The 15,517-nt window shown below is 58.3% G+C and overlaps 4 protein-coding genes across 4 annotated transcripts; 3 read left to right on the top strand and 1 right to left on the bottom strand.

Moving 5' to 3' along the window:
• Positions 1–1,943: 1,943 nt before the first annotated feature.
• Positions 1,944–6,313, top strand: CDEST_00680 (uncharacterized protein). The gene is made up of 2 exons (XM_062916839.1): positions 1,944–3,667; positions 3,721–6,313. Exons 1-2 carry the CDS (start codon positions 2,505–2,507, stop codon positions 5,879–5,881), a joined length of 3,324 nt encoding a protein of 1,107 aa, XP_062772890.1. The 5' UTR covers positions 1,944–2,504; the 3' UTR covers positions 5,882–6,313.
• Positions 6,314–6,373: 60 nt separating this feature from the next.
• Positions 6,374–8,911, bottom strand: CDEST_00679 (Putative KRR1 interacting protein). The gene is made up of 2 exons (XM_062916838.1): positions 8,595–8,911; positions 6,374–8,525 (listed from the first exon to the last, which is right to left on the bottom strand). Exons 1-2 carry the CDS (start codon positions 8,764–8,766, stop codon positions 6,592–6,594), a joined length of 2,106 nt encoding a protein of 701 aa, XP_062772889.1. The 5' UTR covers positions 8,767–8,911; the 3' UTR covers positions 6,374–6,591.
• Positions 8,912–9,167: 256 nt separating this feature from the next.
• Positions 9,168–10,610, top strand: CDEST_00678 (Putative small GTP-binding protein). The gene is made up of 3 exons (XM_062916837.1): positions 9,168–9,424; positions 9,483–9,546; positions 9,620–10,610. Exons 1-3 carry the CDS (start codon positions 9,347–9,349, stop codon positions 10,186–10,188), a joined length of 711 nt encoding a protein of 236 aa, XP_062772888.1. The 5' UTR covers positions 9,168–9,346; the 3' UTR covers positions 10,189–10,610.
• Positions 10,611–10,925: 315 nt separating this feature from the next.
• Positions 10,926–14,685, top strand: CDEST_00677 (Putative Zinc finger, RING-type). The gene is made up of 5 exons (XM_062916836.1): positions 10,926–11,220; positions 11,275–11,384; positions 11,442–11,809; positions 11,866–12,184; positions 12,245–14,685. The coding sequence occupies exons 1-5, from the start codon at positions 11,180–11,182 to the stop codon at positions 14,266–14,268; spliced, it is 2,862 nt and encodes a 953-aa protein (XP_062772887.1). The 5' UTR covers positions 10,926–11,179; the 3' UTR covers positions 14,269–14,685.
• The last annotated feature ends 832 nt before the right edge of the window (positions 14,686–15,517 follow it).

The following is a 15,517-nucleotide window of genomic DNA, read 5'->3' as shown; positions in this document are numbered from 1 at the left end:
TCACCTGAAATCTCTGTGGTGTTTATGTTGTGTACATAGAACGACGGGTGCAATCCCGATTCTTTGTCCAAGACTGCTTCTTGGATGTTTGCGACGATTTCGAGGCCTAGACAATGGCAGCCGAGGCGAAGTTTGCAACATCCTCGAATAGCAACAGCAAGACTATGTAACAAGTTGCTGCGATTACAGCTCCTCGCACTGTTCTTTCTGGCTTTGGATGGTATTGTATGTAGGTAGTCTGGGAGCTTCCCCCATACTACCTGGGCATATTGATATCCTTGTCTCTGACTGGAGGCTCAACATCACCATAGCCGACTCACCAGGAACGTGGCATCCGCAGAGCATCTCATCTGGGCGCGACGTACATACTATGCCTGCCTGCCTACCCACTCGCTCGCACCGGGAGAGTCTCAGAAGTTGCCTCTAGTCGAGGGTCTGCCAGACTTCTGGCCCTCCCCGGGATCCTATTCAGGGCCCAAACTGGGACCAACTCAGTTGCTGTTGTCTCTCTCTCTGTCCGCACCTGCCTCTCTTTTCACAATCTTACAATGCCACGGAGACTCAATGCCACGTTCCCTTCCTATTTTCAAGGAACGACTGGAACCATCCTTTCCTGCGCCGCCGCAAAGCCTTGCCGATCCTGGACTCATCGTCCGTAGCTCTTCACAGACGTCACAAGCATTATAGTTCTATTGCTGTTTCTACTAGTTTCCTCGTCCAGTCCGGTTGGAGCCAGCACCGAGCCTCGGACTGAAAAGGAATTCAATGGTTTAGAGCTGTCGAAGCATAATTAGACAAGATGCCATCCCGCCCAAGTTACGACGCCAAAGACGACGAGGACAACGACGACTAACGACATAGACACATCGCCAGTCCAGCCAGCCCGTGGTAGGGGGGGGGGTTGGTTTCTAGCAGGGGTTATTGTCCGCCTGCGCTGACGTACCTGTACCAACGTTTGTGTCTGCGCCTGGGGCACTTAAGGTTCCTGGGCATCCGGTTCCCGTCTGGACATCACAATCACGAGACGAAGGTGGACAAGCGCCTCCGCACTGAGAACTACGATGCAGAGAGAGCTCCACTTCTTTCACCGAGGACCGGGGAACCACTGTTTGAACGGCACCAGCGTCAACCAACCTGACTTGCCTAGCCATTGTCAGCATTGCCATCAGCATCTGTCAGCCGAAACGCCCAAACACAGCAGTCTCGGACGCCTCACATCCCAGCCCTGCATACGTACTGCTGTGCTCTCACGCTCGCGTCTCTCCCTTTCCCACCCTCGCTGTCTGTATTTGCAGGATCAGAGGCGGCCTGGTACCACTTTGTTGGGTGAGGAAACGAGTTGAAGGGGGAAAAGTATTCGGGAAAAAAGGATCATCTCAGCCAGGCCTGTCTCTGCTGCACACGACGACGACGACCTAGACCTCTCCAGCCTACACTACGAAGACGCAGCGTGTGCACTACGACCGCCCGACCTAACTCCCCCCGGCCACGTTCCAGCACCAACCCGGCACCCCCCCACACCCCCATAATTCCACCGCCGAAAACGCTTGGTATCAACTAGGAGTCTCCAACTCTCTCCTTCCAGTCTCCACTATCCTACCTACCCTGCCTGCACGCCTGCACACTTCCTGTACCGCACCCAAAAGCCCCGTTTAGACTGGATCACACTTGCCAGTCCAGGCAATCAGACGCCGTCGATTACCGCACGCCCCCTCAAGCTCTCTAGTACGACCCCATCCCTCCACTCCCCCCACCCCGGCCGACCGTCCTCCTCCCCCAACCCCAGTTTTTGCTGCCGCAGCAAAGCCGGCGACATTCCCCATCTCCTCTCTCGAAATCGCAAATCTGCTCCGCTGGATTGGTTTGGTTTGGGGTGCTTTTTTATTTATTTATTTTGGCCTAGACCTTGCTTGCTTGCATGACTTGGTTTCGCTCCCCTTTGCCTTTCTGTCCCTATTCCCCCGCCCTCGATTGCTGCTCAACGACTGGCCGAGCGCGAGTTCTACTCTCCGACAAACCTCCAACGCCTCATCTCCTCCATCTCCCCCCCTCCCCCACCTATTCATCCCCATCCAATCCTCTTTTCTTTAGCCTCTGTACATCTGTAACTCTCCAGCACAACCAGGCGAGACGGAGACGAAAACGCTGACAAGAATCGTCGGGACACGCGACTGGACTACTGCTCCTCGCCCCAAGCACAAGTGCTTCCGCTGTATAATGATCTTTTCTTGCGACCGCTGTGACCCCCACTGCTGCTCACGCTCGCCCTCGCCCTCGCCATCACACTCACACTCACACTTACACCGCGGTCGAAAGGCATAAACAGGGACAGGGACAGGGACAGAGAGGGAACGGACGCCGTCGTTATCCAGCACCGACCGGCGGGCGTGCGTGCGTGCGTGCGTGCAACGACCCAGCTCGCTCGTGACCGTCGTCTTCCGCTGTCCTCGCCTCGACTGCACACTACGTTGATCCTTCCCTTGTTTCGTGCATGACAAAGGAAAATGTCATCTAGTAGTCTGCAGCAGCTCCAAGCCCAACAACTCAGAGCTGTCAGTCTCGACCACTCGCAGCACGGTCTGGACTCGCCCGGCGCTCAATCTCATATAACCACTTCCTCGGCCTCCCACCACGCATTTTCCTCCGGAACTCCCAATGACGGCATGCGCTCCAACAGCGCCGCCCAGAGTCTCGTCGACGCTACTCACTTTGCCGACGACTTTCCCTTCCCGCCTCCCGAACTCCACGACCAGAATGCAATGATGTTCTTCGGCGAGCCGGACCACCCTTCCGACATGTTTTCTACCTCGCACCGTCCCTCGGTCTCCTCCTTGGGTGGCCGCCAGGACTCCATAACCGTCATGCCCGTCCCCTTCGCGGGCGCAATGGACCAGCGACGCCATAGCATAATTGCCTCGGACGACGGTAGCCAGGACAGCGGTCATGCCGAGCACAATCCCCTCGAGGATGCCGGCGCCGACGAGTTTGGCTTAGCCACCCAGATCGCCGGCAACGGCTCCGACGTGGGAGGAAAGGCCAGCAAGGACGACAAGACGGACGACACGCCTGCATGGAGTGAGCTGAAGACCAAGGCTGGCAAGGAACGAAAGCGGCTTCCGTTGGCATGTATCGCATGCCGCCGCAAGAAGATCCGATGCTCGGGTGAAAAGCCAGCCTGCAAACACTGCCTGCGCTCCCGGATCCCCTGCGTGTACAAGGTCACAACGAGGAAGGCCGCGCCCAGGACCGACTACATGGCCATGTTGGACAAGCGTCTCAAGCGTATGGAGGAGCGTATCATCAAGATCGTCCCTAAAAACGAACACGACTCGAACGCTGCCTCGCTGACCCGCGCCGTTGTCAAACCGGCAATTCCGGGCACCCTCCCCGCGGCCAAGGCCGGTCCCAAGAAACGAGCCGCCGACGAAGCCTTCGGCCAGGACCTCGACCACTGGGCCAAGGCCCCGGCCAAGACCATGCTCGACACATCCAACAAGCCCACATCACTCCAGGCGCAGGAAGCGGAGGACAACAAGCTGTTTCTCGAGGGACTCGATGCACTGCCGTCCAAAGAGATCCAGGAACATCTAGCCGAGGTCTTTTTCGAAAACATCTACGGCCAAGCCTACCACTTGCTTCACAAACCGAGTTATATGAGAAAGCTCAGGTACGTCTCGTAAGGATCGCTTCTGCTAACCGAGGCTAATCGGCTTCTTGCAGAGCCGGCACACTGCCACCCGTTCTCATCTTGTCTGTTTGCGCCGTTGCAGCCCGCTTCTCCAGCCATCCCAAGCTCATCACCTCGTCACCCAATTTCCTACGCGGCGAAGAGTGGGCATCGCATGCCAGAGACATTTGCACCAGGCGATACGAGTGGCCCAACATCACGATACTGACATGCCTCTTGATTCTTGGCCTGCACGAGTTTGGTACCTGCCACGGAGGGCGCAGTTGGGCCCTGGCGGGGCAGGCAATCCGCATGGCGTTCGCCCTGCAACTCCACAAGGACTTGGACCACGACCCCCTCAACCGTAGCGGGCCCTCGCAGCTGAGCTTCATCGACCGGGAAATCCGACGACGGACGATGTGGGCCTGCTTTCTCATGGACCGGTTCAACTCCTCGGGCACCGAACGGCCAACGTTCGTGAGGGAGGAGACCATCGAGATACCGCTACCAATCAAGGAGAAGTATTTTCAACTGGACATGCCGGCGCCGACGGAAACCCTCAAGGGCAAAGTCCCCCATCCGGTGTCGGTAGACGACGGCCAAATGGCCGATGCCAAAGACAACATGGGCGTTGCCGCCCACATGATCAAGACCATCGCCCTCTGGGGCAAGATCATCAACTACCTGAACCAAGGAGGAAAGGAGCTCGACCCGCATCCCATCTGGAGTCCGGATTCCGAGTACACCACGCTGCTTCAAGAGGCGGAAAAGCTGCTGGACGAACTCCCCGAGTGCCTGCAATACTCGTCCGAGAACCTGGCACTCCATGACACGGAAAAGATGGCCAACCAGTTTCTCTTCCTCCACATCGCGACACAGCAAAACATCTTGTTCCTCAACCGTGTCGCCGTGGCAACACCAAACAGCCCCGCGGCCCAAGGGGTTCCCAGGGACTTTGTCGCCAAGGCCGGCGACAAGACGTTCGCGGCGGCTAACCGCATCTCCGAGATCCTCAAAGATGCCGAGTCGCACATGGTCACTGCCCCCTTTGTTGGATACTGCGCGTTCTCTTCAGGAACCATCCACGTTCTCGGCATCTTTTCCGGCAACCCTGCCGTGGAGGCGGCCTCGAAGAGAAACCTGGCAACCAACGTCAAGTTTCTCTCCAAGATGAAGAGGTACTGGGGCATGTTCCACTACATGACGGAAAACCTTCGTGACCAATACCGGACATACGCCGATGCCGCCAGACAGGGATCCGCGACCAAGGAGGCCTCGACGGCCTCTCCCATTTTCCAGTACGGCGACTGGTTCGACCGATACCCCCATGGCGTTTCGCAATCCGACTTCACGGACCCGGCTACGCTGAAGAAGAAGGAGAAGGGCGACGACGCCGTCCTGGAGCAGAAGCCCGAGCTGCATACCGTCGAGGAGTACTTTACCAACCTGTCGCCGCCTCGCGGCACAGAGAGCCACCCTTCGAGGCCGAACCCGTCCAAGCGCAAGGCCTTTGCCGGAAAGAAGTTGAGCACCGCCGGTATGAGACCGGACGGAGGCCACGCGGAACCGCCCTCCACCACCGAGAACATCGCCGTCACGGCACAAGAGCAGCTGAGTGCCCGCATGCAGCACCAGAGAGGCATGCAAGGCTCCCTCGGCGGCCAGACCAGCGGCCCAACCAGCTTCAACCCCCTCACCGCATCTCACTCACAGGGATCCAACTACCACGCCCTCTCGCCCATTAGTCCCATCGCCGTCAGCCAGTTCGGACACCACCACCCGGACACGTCGGCCTTTTACACCCCCGACATGCTCAACATGTCGCTGAACCAGCAGAACGGGATTTTGCAGCCCCTCGACCGGCAGCTCGTTTTCGGCGGCTATTCGATGGAGCAGGGGAACATGAGTCATTTCGACGGCATCGACTGGGACGGCATGCCCTCGAATGCCCACGGCGCTCACAGCCTACCGGGGGCGCGTTCGCGTTCCCACCGCGGCGGCAACCTCAATGGCATGGGCGGGCCCGGCCACGGACACCCAGACAACAATGGCGGCAGCAGCAGCAGCATGTCAGGGTTTGGAGGCCAAGAGGCGTCGACTGCGTGGTTCATGCCCTTCAACATGGAGCCGCCCGAGATCGGCCAAGACATGGGTATGGGCCTGGACGGGTTCGGCAACATGTTTGGCAACGGCTTACACCACGGGGCGCGCTGACCCGACTGGCCGAGATTGCGAAGCGGGATCGGGACCGGGATTGGGATAAGCACAACACAGCGCGCCGAGCGTGCCTTCTAAGCCATAATGGCACCATGTATCGAACTGTACATTGTACGCACATGCACACACACACTGTCTTGGATGTTCCTCCTCTGTATCCATGTTTCCCCTTCTTTTATTTATGACTACATGACGGGAAAAGGGAATGGGACGCGGTGTTATACCTGGACGGGGATTTACAAAAGATGGGATTGGTTAGGCGGGTGGGTGGTGTACCATCTTAGCGATTTAAATATTGAAGCTACTTGTTGAGACACCTACCATTAAAGCTGAATGGAAACGAGGGGGGGTGGGGGGTGTGAGATGTGAAGCCTCTGGTGATCGTTTCCCGTCAGGCGTTCACGTTTTTGGTCCATTACCGGTCACGGTGCGGGATGGTTCGAGGGGGAAAAGGGGGAAACCTGTACATGGTATCGTTGAGTGGTCTAAATACACTACTAATTTTTTCTAAAATGCCCCGGGGACCCAAATACAAACCAAACTTGGAAAGGGGAGGGGAAAAAAAAGAGAAAAAAAAAAAGGAAAACCAGAGGGAAGAAGTGATGTCGACTCCGTTGATGCTTTTTTTCGGCGGCGGCATAAGAAAAAAGACGCTGCTACACTAAAATCTTTTTCTTTCTTTCTCTTTCTCTCTCTCTCTCTGTCTCTCACTCCTCGGCGACGCCATCGGCCTTCTTCTTCCCCCTCGACCTCTTGCGCTTCTTGCTCTCGCCGTCCAGCGCGGCGCCGCCGTCCTCGATGTTCTCCTCGGCCCTCTCGCCACCGTCGCCACCGCCGCCGCCGGCCGCGCGCTTCCCCCGCTTCCGGCTCTTCTTCTCCTTGACCTCGACCTCGTCGAGGCCAAAGGTCGGCCCCGTGCGCTCGTACTCCTGGCCAAAGTGCTCCCGGCGCCACTGGCGGAGGCGGGCCTTCTTGCCGAGGCGCTTCTTGTCCTTGCGCTTCTTGTCCTCGTCGCGGAACGTCGCGAGCTTCTTGAGGCCGGCGAAGCTGTTGAGCGCCGCGTCCGAGGGCGCTAGCAGGATGTCGCGCGCCGTCATGCCGAAGGCCTGGGGCGACGTCTCGCGGTACCGGAAGGCCGGCACCTCGCCATCGCCGCCGGCGTTCCTGGACGACGAGGACGCGGGGATGTCGAGGTCCATCTTGGCGTCCACGAGGGCCTCGAGCTTGGCGCGCTCCGCCTTGGCGGCCTTTTTGGCGTCCAGGCGTTCCTTCTTGAGGTCCTTTGTCGTCCTGCGCTTCTTGGATGGGCGTCCATCTTCATCTTCGTCGTCGTCGTCTTCTTCTTGCTCTTCCGCGGCGGCGGCGGCTGCTGCTGCAGCTGCTGTTTCGTCGTCCGAGAGGGTGATTTGCGGGTGTTCCGTAACGTCCTTAAAGTCGGGGATGATGTCCTTGATGTCGATGTCGTCGTCCCATGTGGGCTTCTTGGGCTTCTTCTTCTTCTTCCGCTTCTTGTCGTCGTCGCCGTCCTCCGCGTCCGCATCCTCTTCCGAGTCGGAGCCGGCGCCTTCGGCCACGGCGTAGTAGTCCTCGCCGAACCGGCGCTTCATCTCGTCCTCCCACTTGTCGTCATCCCACGCGTCGTTGAGGAAGCGCAGCCACTCCTCGTCCTTGAGCTCTTTGCCGCTCACGCCCGCCGCGTGCTTGATCTTCTTGAGCTTCTCCTCGGCCTCCTCGAGCTTGAGCTTGCGCAGGCGCGCCTTCTCATCCTTGCGCTGCTGCTTCTCCGCCTCCTTGCGCTCCCGCTCGGCTTCGCGCTGCTTCTTGCGCGAGCTGGCCGCCTCCTTGCGGACCGACCGCGCGCTGACAATCTCACGCGAGTACGTCTTCAGGGCCTGGTTGGCCTTGTCCGGGTCCTCGAAGCGGAGGTTGTAGGCCTCCTCGAACTTGTCGTATAGCTCGCCCTCGTCGCCCTCGCCCTCGTCTGACTCGAACGCCTTCCAGTTGTGCTCTCCGCCCTCGGTCCAAGCGCGCGCCGCCATAAAGTTGGATAGGAAGAGCTCCGGGTCCTTTTCGGCATTGGCGATGTCCTCCTCGGTGATCTGCTTCTTGGTCTTCTTCTTGTACGGGTTGACGTTGGCCGCGCGCGCCGGGTGGATGCCCTCGTCGCCGAGGTCCACCGGCTGCACGACTTCCTGTCCCGGCTTCCGCTGAACAAAGTCATCCTCGTTGTCCGACTCGGCGGCCTTGTTGATCTCCGAGACAATGGACTTCTTGAGGGCGTCCTGCTCCTGGTTGTATGTCTGCGGCGGCGGCGGGCCGTCTTCGTCCTCGTCGTCCGAGGCTCCGACGCCTCCGGCCAGAATCTTTTCGCGGTGGTAGTCCTTGAGGAACAGAGGCTTCTCCTTCTTCTTGGAGGGCGTCGCCTCGGCAGCGGCGGCTTCCTGGAAGAAGGAAAAGTTCTTGTCGAGCACCCTCGGGTCCTTGTTCTTGATCGCGCTGAGCGTGGCCGAGATTTGGGCGTCTAGGTCCTCCGTCGCGAGGAACCCCTCTTCGTCCTCGGTCTCGTCCGATGAAGACGAGTCGGCGTCTGAGTCGTCGTCGTCGTTGTTACCTTTGCCGGTTTTCTTGTACTTTTCCTCCACTGTTTTTGTTTTGTTTTGTAAGAAAATGTTTCCCAATGCCACACAGAATGCAATTGGTTCCTACTCACATCTTTGTAGTTCCTCGCGCTTCTTGTTGTGCTCGAAGCGCTTCGCGTACTCCTCGTTAACCTTCAGCTGCGGCGTCGCGATGTCTGCCCCTCCATCCTCCTCGTCTGAGTCGCTGTCGTCCAAAAGGTTGACCCGTTTCGGCGCCTTTTCTTTCTTTGACTCGGGCGCCATGATTTCAGCTTCGTTTCCCAGTATCGAACGTATGTCTGAACGATATCGGGGTGGGCGAAAGAGAGAAAGCTGAAGTCTTGTAAGTCTTCGGGGACAGTCCCTCAAGAATTGGGCGTCCTAATGGGTGGTCAAGGAACTTTTTTTTTTCTGCCGCCTAGCAGCTGCTGCAGCACGCATTGGCGCGGGCCCTGCTGAACAACTTGAACTAGGATTTTAGGCGGGAATTGTGGCGGACTCCGGCGCATCAATCATCCGCACCCCCCACCTCTTGATCATCTGGTAGCTGAGAGCAAGAGCATTGGCCAACACACGCCGGGGGCGGTGCGTCGTTCGGGGGGGGGCGCTTCGTCATTGTTGCGCCTCACCCTCGTTGTTTCAGTGGCCGAGCTACAGTGCATCCTACCACCGCCGAAAACCGTCCAACCAACCACCCATCACGAAGGCAGCAACTTGATTTAAATCTGTCGCTCTCCTCAATCCGAACCAAACGTTGAAATTTACCCCCTTCCCCCCTCTCCGCCCTACCGCGAATCCACAATCCACAAAGAGGCTGTCGTTATCGACCTGATTACCGATAAAGATGGATGGATCCGGCGGTGCCCCGAAGCCGAGCAGCAGCGTCAAGCTGGTCTTGCTTGGTGAAGCTGCCGTAGGAAAGGTACAGCCACCATCCGATCCCAGCCAACATCTTGAATCTTATGCTAAACGCATCGCAGTCGTCGCTTGTTCTGCGCTTCGTCAACAACGATTTCCAAGAAAACAAGGAGCCAACTATTGGAGGTGCGAAGCATTGCCGTCCGGTCCGCAGACCAGTCATTGGAGCCAGGAGCCAACCCGCTGACCCTTCGTGCAGCTGCTTTCCTGACGCAAAAGTGCAATCTGCCCACCCGAACGATCAAGTTTGAGATCTGGGATACCGCCGGCCAGGAGCGTTTCGCCTCGCTGGCGCCCATGTACTACCGCAACGCTCAAGCCGCCCTCGTCGTCTACGACCTCACGAAGCCGACGTCACTCATCAAGGCCAAGCACTGGGTCGCCGAGCTCCAACGACAAGCCTCGCCTGGTATCGTCATCGCCCTCGTCGGCAACAAGCTCGATCTGACAAACGACGCCGAGTCCGGGTCTGCCGGTGACAACGAGGAGGCGGACGGGGAGGACTCCGGCGACGCCCGCAAGATCTCCACAGAGGAGGCCAAGACGTATGCCGAGGAGGAGAGCCTGCTCTTCTTCGAGACGAGTGCCAAGACGGGCCACAACGTCACGGAGGTCTTCACGGCGATCGCCAACGCCATCCCAGAGACGTCTCTGAAGAGCGCACGAGGCCCGGGCGCATCGCACGCCGTGAGTCGGGGCGCAGACGAACAGCAGCGAGTCAGCCTGACGGGCTCTAGAGACGCGGCGAAGGAGGGATGCGCTTGCTGATTGTAGGCTGCCGTGTGTATGCGTGTGTGCGTGTGTGGGAATTCGAGAGGGAACGACTTGGCGAAGAGGAATCACTTTATCTACTTTTCATTATTTGGGAGTCGTTCAGTTGTTTAATGCGCTGCATTTTGCTATGGGGTTCATTTTTATGGGAGCGTCCATCCGGCAGCAACTGGGAAAGACCGTCATGAGTCGTAAACAGACAAGAACGAAGACGCTCGCCACCCTTTCAACATGCCGACATTCCGTCGTGTAACATGATCGTTTTGTACTGGAACGTTTTGCAGAAGAAGCCATGGGGATGGACGGATGGATGTATGGATGGATCGATTGATGGATCGTTGGGATCAGTTTGGAACTGAAGCTTAGTGAGCCATTATGTAGACGAAAGCTCATACACAACCAAGACCATTTCACTGCAGCTCTATGTTTCTTGGTCTCGGAACAGGATGAAATATGAAGTACCCTTTCCGCATCACCGCAGGGTTCGAGACCCATCAAATTATCAATTCAGCAGACTCATCAGGTGACAGCAGGTTTGTCTTGTTTGACGCAGGTGATGAGCGAGTAAGTCAGCGGGCACTGGGCAGACCGGGTGGCCGGGTGGCCGGGTGGCCGATCCAAAAGCAAGCACTGTACCTCGTACTACCTACCCGCAGTGAATGAGGGGTGCCGGATTGGCCAGTCACCGCCCACGCGTCTCCACCTTTTTTCTGGTCCTTCCCGCGCCTCGTCCACCTCAAACCCGTCCGTCACTACAGAATCTTTTTGCAACCACCTGCGCAAACAAAGCCCAGTACAACAACACCGCTCAGCCGTCATGACAGTGTCCTGCGCGACACGCTGAAATACCCTTTTTTTCGTTTCTCCTTCTTTCATAATAATATCCGGCCGGCGGTAACCTGGTCTGCCTTACGCTGTACTTTCCAAGCCCCTTCTTCGCCCATGTATCCCTCCTCTTGAGAGCCCTTCATTCTACGACGACGACAGCATGGCTTCGTCAATCACCCCGGCTCAGGCCGAGCTCATCAGGCGAGTCTCTCCTCCTTCTCGGCCGGTGGTCAATGTGCTAACGTCCTCCTTCAGCTCGCTCGCGCCCGACGATATCCCGATCAAGCTGCGATGCGCCATCTGCAGCAAGCTCGCCGTCAACGCCTTCCGTCTTCCCTGCTGCGAGCAAGCCATTTGCGAGACTTGTTAGTCACTCGCCCTCCTACTCTGTCACGACCCTCGCGTTCTGACTGAAACCCTAGGCCAATCTTCCCTCCCGTCCTCTTGCCCGGTTTGCGAGCACTCGCCGGTGTCTGCCGAGGACTGCACGCCGCACAAGTCGTTGCGAACGACGATCAAGGTCTTCCTTCGGACCCAGGAAAAGAAGCGCGAGGAAGCGCGGTCAAAGGACGCGAAGGATTCGGCACCTCCTACCCCCGTCGACGCAAAGCCGATCGTGCAGCAAGCTGCTCCCTCCGAGTCTGCGGCCGTCGAAACCCCATCGCAGCCCGCAGTCGCGGCCAAAGCACAGCTCGAAAATACAGGTTCTCAGGCTGCGCCAGCCGCGGACGCAAGCACAAATGGGAGCGCCAATGCCGACGCTGACGCAGCGGCGGCTCAGAACAGCAACGTAGGTATCCCGGAGAGGTGCTCTTGCCGGACGAAACTTGCTAACATGTCCTTCAGGGTGCGCCTGACCACGACAAAGAGCCTACCCTCTCTAAGGGAGAGGATGATGATGATGAAATCGTCATCATCACTGGCGACGAGAACGCGGCCACCGCAAGGCAAAACGCCGATCAGCAGGAGGGTGACGCCATGGAAAACAACGGTGCCGAAGGCGACGACGCGGATGCGAACGAAAACGCCAACTTTAACGGGATGAATGGAAGCAACTTTTCCAATATGAACTTTAACGGCAACGGCGATTTCAGCCAGATGCAAATGATGATGGCCATGCAGAACGGCATGGGGGCCAACTCGTTCGGCAACTTTCCTATGATGGGTAGGTCTTGTCCCCTCTCGCAGCACCCACCTCGTCGCGGACCGAAGCTGACCTGTTCAGGGATGCCAGGAATGGGTATGGACCCAATGGCGATGCAGAACATGTACATGAACGGCGGCTATGGTCCTCAAGGCATGGGCATGGGAGGCTTCGGCGGTGGTTTCGGCTCAGGCTCCAATAACTGGAACGGGCAACAGTCATGGAATTTCGGCCAAGATAATTTCAATTCTGCTAATGCTGCTGGCATGGGATCTGGTGACTTTGGCAACTATAACTCAGGATTCCAGTCAGGGTACAATCAAGGTAATTACGGTCATCAATTCAATGATTACCGCCGCAACAACTACGGTAACCGTGGACGTGGACGAGGACGCGGCTTTTACGGCGGTGGCTACGGTCGAGGCGGATACCAACAGTATGGCGGCTACGGGGACCAAGGCCACATGCAACAGCAACAGCAGTTTGGACCCAACACGCACGGCCAGGGGTCCGATGAGGGAAGTCGAGCAACCGCCAACGTGGACGAGTTTGGCCGCGAGCGCAAGGACGACCAAGACGCAACCTCCAATGCGGGAGTTGGCAACAACGACAATAACGGAGAGGGTGGTCAAGGTCCCAAGCCCGTTGACGAGGACGGGAACGAACAGGGCCCTCGTGATGCATCAGAGCATGGGAAGGCTGAGAACGGATTACACATGGCACAGGATTCCGGTGACTACGCCGCGTACAACGGGAATGGCATGCCTGGAGGCTACGGGCCGTCGGGATTTCCAAACCAGAATCTGGGATTTGCACCTGCAGCGCCTGATGTTCCTATAAATGCCCCGACGGGTCCCAAGGCCATGCGCCAGGGCCTGCCGAACACCAGCCTGCACACATTGCGGGCGCGAGGATACGTCATCCCGGACGAAGGCGGTCGGCAGACGTCGGTCGACGGCGTGCAGAGCCCTACCGTGGAACAGCAACGATCGCGAAGTAACTCTTCCGCGCCCATCAAGGACCAGGACAAGAGCCGCCGTCGGGACGCGAGTCGAGAGCGCGAGAGGGAACCGGATGTCAGGTCAGAAAGGGACTACGCGGGGCGAGAACGGGACCACTCACGCTCCCCATCGCGCAGCAGGGATCAGAGCCGAGAGCGCAAGAGCGACCGCGGCGACCGTGGCGACCGACACCGGACCCGTCGGCGCAGACGCTCCGAGTCACGATCCATCGACGACCGAGACGATGAGCACCGTCGCAGGAAGCATAAGAGCAGAAAGCACACCTCATACAACGACGAAGATGAAGTAAAGTCCCGGTCCAAAGATGACGGTCATGAGGAGAGGTCGAGGTCCGCGTCGCCCAGCGATTCTAAGAGATCCAGCCACCGGAGCCGCAGAGACCGCGACGAGAAACGGCGCGACCGGGAGAAGGACAAGTACCGAGATGAGGACTATGACGACTATCACAGAAAGTCCAGCCACCGCTCACATCGGGACAGAGATCGCGACCGCGACCGAGAGTACGACCGTGACCGTGATCGTGACCGTGACCGTGACCGCGACCGCAAGGACCGCGAACGTGAGAAGGACCGGAAGCGCGATAAGCACAGGGATCGAGAGCATCGTCATCGCAGTAGCCGCAAGCACTCGGCCGAGCCGCCCACGTCGGTCGAGAAAGACTTCAACCCGCCCACCGGCCCGCGAGGCAGCACATCGGGGCTCGAGATCAGAGGAGCGGGCTCGAAGCCTGGCCGATCATCCGACCGGCAAGATGCGGGAAGACGGGACTCCCAGGCTTCGATCAACAGCAAATCCGCGGGCGGCGTCCCCACCAAGGACGCTCACGCCCTTGAGCGCGAGGCCAGGGACCGCGAGCGGCTGCTCAAGGAGACGCAGCGCATGGCCGGGCTGGCGGGACTGGCGGGCGTCAAGCGCAGCAGAGACGACGTCAGCGGTGGCGGCGGCGGTGGCGGCGGCGGCGGCGGCGATGATGGAAAGCGCAGTCGGCGAAAGGGACGGCGCAGCGAGGCCATCAGCATGGATGACGAAGAGGAGAGGATGCGCAGAATGGAGGCTGAGCGTGAGGGACACCGTTGGGGCTAGCAGCCCGGCGGCAGACTTGGGTTCGCCGACCCAGGGGCGATAGATGCCGTCGTCGGTAGGTTGGGCCGTCACATTATTCGCCCCAACAGACATCGGCGAGCGGACAATCGCACCGACCACTTTTGAGCGTGCGATCTTGACTATGCGCGGGCTCGTCAGGTTCCGTTTGATATCGGGCAGAAGCTTTCTTTCTTCCCCGACAGGTTCGATGAGAATCAATGCCAGTATGAAGAGCTGGGCGGTATCTCTCCATGAGCCAAGGGAAAAGAAGTGACCCGGTTGAGAGGGGCCGGGGGAGCAGTACCGGCAGTTTGTTGTGATCAAACAATGAGCATCTCGGGCCATCCCGGGCATTTGACGATCCAGTGCCCGGCGCAGCTCTTGGTAGAGTTTTAATTGAACTCTCTATTATGACTTGTGTCTTTCGGACAATGGCGAGACCTTTGCGTGACTTGAAGTTCTACTGCATCTGATGAGACGGGTTCGCGGGCGAGCATGGGTTTCTCCTCCGTAATGCCGCGCACCCCTCGAGCTATTGCTTTGTGATCCATGGTCGAGTCGAGAGTTGTCAAGATTTCCACAACCTTGCCGCCGTAGCCCATGATGCCACGTTCGCAATTGGTCCAGCCAAACCACCCAGAACGTGTGCGACGGGCAGGGGAAACGAATGGGTCGCCTGGAACGTTGGCTGGACCTCGGTTTTCCTTCTTCTTTGGTTAACCTTCGCTAGGGCTGACGAAGAGGTCGATCTCACTACCACCCGACAGCTTACCGGGCATGGGGCTGATGGTCGATATGTCAATCTAAGGGGGTTATTGTGGGTGTCTGGATACGACCTTGAGGAACGGCATTTGGAATCCCGCAGACAGGCAGGCAAGCAGGCAAGCAGGCAGTCGACCGCCCAGCCATCACCACGACGTGTAAAGGAGGGAGAGCAAGCCGGTGCTTGCTACCTTTTCCCTGTGTCTACTACAACCAGGCTCAGAAGCCGTGGTCTTCCACAACGGGTAACGATCCTATAAATACATTAAATACACCGTCCTTGCCGCAGCCGAGAGTCGAGCCATCTAGCCAGCTAACATGTTCCACTGCCTTAGACCTGCATGATCACACACACCCTCTGCCCCTTGGTGCCACGAAGGTCTCGACTTTTGCGCCCCCTTCCTCTCTCTCTCGTCTTTGCATGCCAACGTGCAGCAGGGCTGCACCTAAATAAATCAAGCTCATTCAACCCATCGAAACGTATACG

The sequence above is a fragment of the Colletotrichum destructivum genome, chromosome 1 (genome assembly GCF_034447905.1).
Source record: "Colletotrichum destructivum chromosome 1, complete sequence".
Classification (NCBI taxonomy): domain Eukaryota; kingdom Fungi; phylum Ascomycota; class Sordariomycetes; order Glomerellales; family Glomerellaceae; genus Colletotrichum; species Colletotrichum destructivum.
Note: the sequence above shows the minus strand (reverse complement) of the source record. Positions and strands in the feature narration are given on the sequence as shown.